This window comes from Malurus melanocephalus, unplaced genomic scaffold, assembly GCF_030028575.1.
Source record: "Malurus melanocephalus ecotype Western Australia unplaced genomic scaffold, MMel_1.1 scaffold_4549, whole genome shotgun sequence".
Classification (NCBI taxonomy): domain Eukaryota; kingdom Metazoa; phylum Chordata; class Aves; order Passeriformes; family Maluridae; genus Malurus; species Malurus melanocephalus.
In genome coordinates, this window is record NW_026627781.1 from 2,668 (window position 1) to 4,216 (window position 1,549).

The window sequence follows — 1,549 nt, forward strand, 5'->3', positions numbered from 1 at the left end:
GAGGGCAGCGGGGCAGTGGCACGGGAGCAGCGCTGGCAGCACCAAGGGCTGCTGCTCCTTGGCAGAGCTGCTGTGCCAGCCCTGATGTGCCCCAGCTCTGCACACAGACATTGCTGCTGCAGCTCCACACAAGGGAACTAAAGKGGSATCTSTGGGGAGAACTTTGCTGGGAGATCCTTTAGTTTGTTTAAAGGCAGAGAGAGCACAGCTCCTCATGGACACAGTCTGTGAGTAACAGTGAAGACGGAGAGAAACAAAATGAGAAATGGCACAGACAACGACCTTTATTTGTGGACAATATTAAAAAATTAAATCAAAGGAAAAAAGTAAAAACCCGCAACCAGACCCAACAAAAAGCTATCAGAAATGGTTTATCATACAAGTGTTTTGTGAAAATTGGCAACCAGTTTAATGTTTCCGAAATTGTCCAGTGATCAATCTCCACACTGCAGCCTTGAGCTCCTGATTCCTCAGGCTGTAGATGAGAGGGTTCAGGGCTGGAGTAACCACTGAGTACAGAACTGCCAGCATGAGATCCAGGGATGGAGAGGAGATGGAGGGGGGCTTCAGGTGGGCAAACAGGATAGTGCTGAGGAACAGAGAGACCACGGCCAGGTGAGGGAGGCACGTGGAAAAGGCTTTGTGCCGTCCCTGCTCAGAGGGGATCCTCAGCACAGCCATGAAGATCTGAACATAGGAGAAAACAATGAACACAAAACAACCGAGTCCTAAACAGCCACTAACCACAGTGAGCCCAAGTGCCTTGAGGTATGATTGTGCACAGGACAGCTTGAGGATGTGTGGGATTTCACAGAAGAACTGGCCCAGGACATTGCCGTGGCACAGGGGCAGGGAAAATGTATTGGCCCTGTGCAGCAGAGCATTGAGAAAGCCACTGGCCCAGGCAGCTGCTGCCATGTGGGCACAAGCTCTGCTGCCCAGGAGGGTCCCGTAGTGCAGGGGTTTGCAGATGGAYACGTAGCGGTCATAGCACATGATGGTCAGGAGGAAATACTCTGCAGAAATGAAAAAGACAAAGAGAAAGAGCTGTGCAGCACATGCTGTGTAGGAGATGTCCCTGGTGTCCCAGAGGGAATTGTGCATGGCTTTGGGGACAGTGGTGCAGATGGAGCCCAGGTCACTGAGGGCCAGGTTGAGCAGGAAGAAGAACATGGGGCTGTGCAGGTGGTGGCCGCAGGCTACGGCGCTGATGATGAGGCCGTTGGCCAGGAGGGCAGCCAGGGAGATGCCCAGCAAGAGGCAGAAGTGCAGGAGCTGCAGCTGCYGCGTGTCTGCCAATGGCAGCAGGAGGAAGTGGCTGATGGAGCTGCTGTTGGACATTTCTTCACTCTGGGCATCATGAACTGTTGAAAGAAGACAATGACAGGCTGGACAATTGAGTCAATGCTATGCTGTTTTCCTGCACATTTACTCAAAATTACTTCTTTCTTTGGGAAAATGTTACTCTATTTTTTATTTTTGAGCTTAGGTTTGTGCTGTTGAGTTACTGCCTCATCTTCAGCATTGCTCTCAGCCTGAGCACTGAGGA

At 51.4% G+C, this 1,549-nt stretch overlaps 1 protein-coding gene across 1 annotated transcript; it reads right to left on the reverse strand.

Moving 5' to 3' along the window:
* Positions 1-289: 289 nt before the first annotated feature.
* LOC130588356 (olfactory receptor 14C36-like) lies at positions 290-1,406 on the reverse strand. The gene has a single exon (XM_057389287.1). It carries the CDS (start codon positions 1,339-1,341, stop codon positions 409-411), a length of 933 nt encoding a protein of 310 aa, XP_057245270.1. The 5' UTR covers positions 1,342-1,406; the 3' UTR covers positions 290-408.
* Positions 1,407-1,549: the final 143 nt, after the last annotated feature.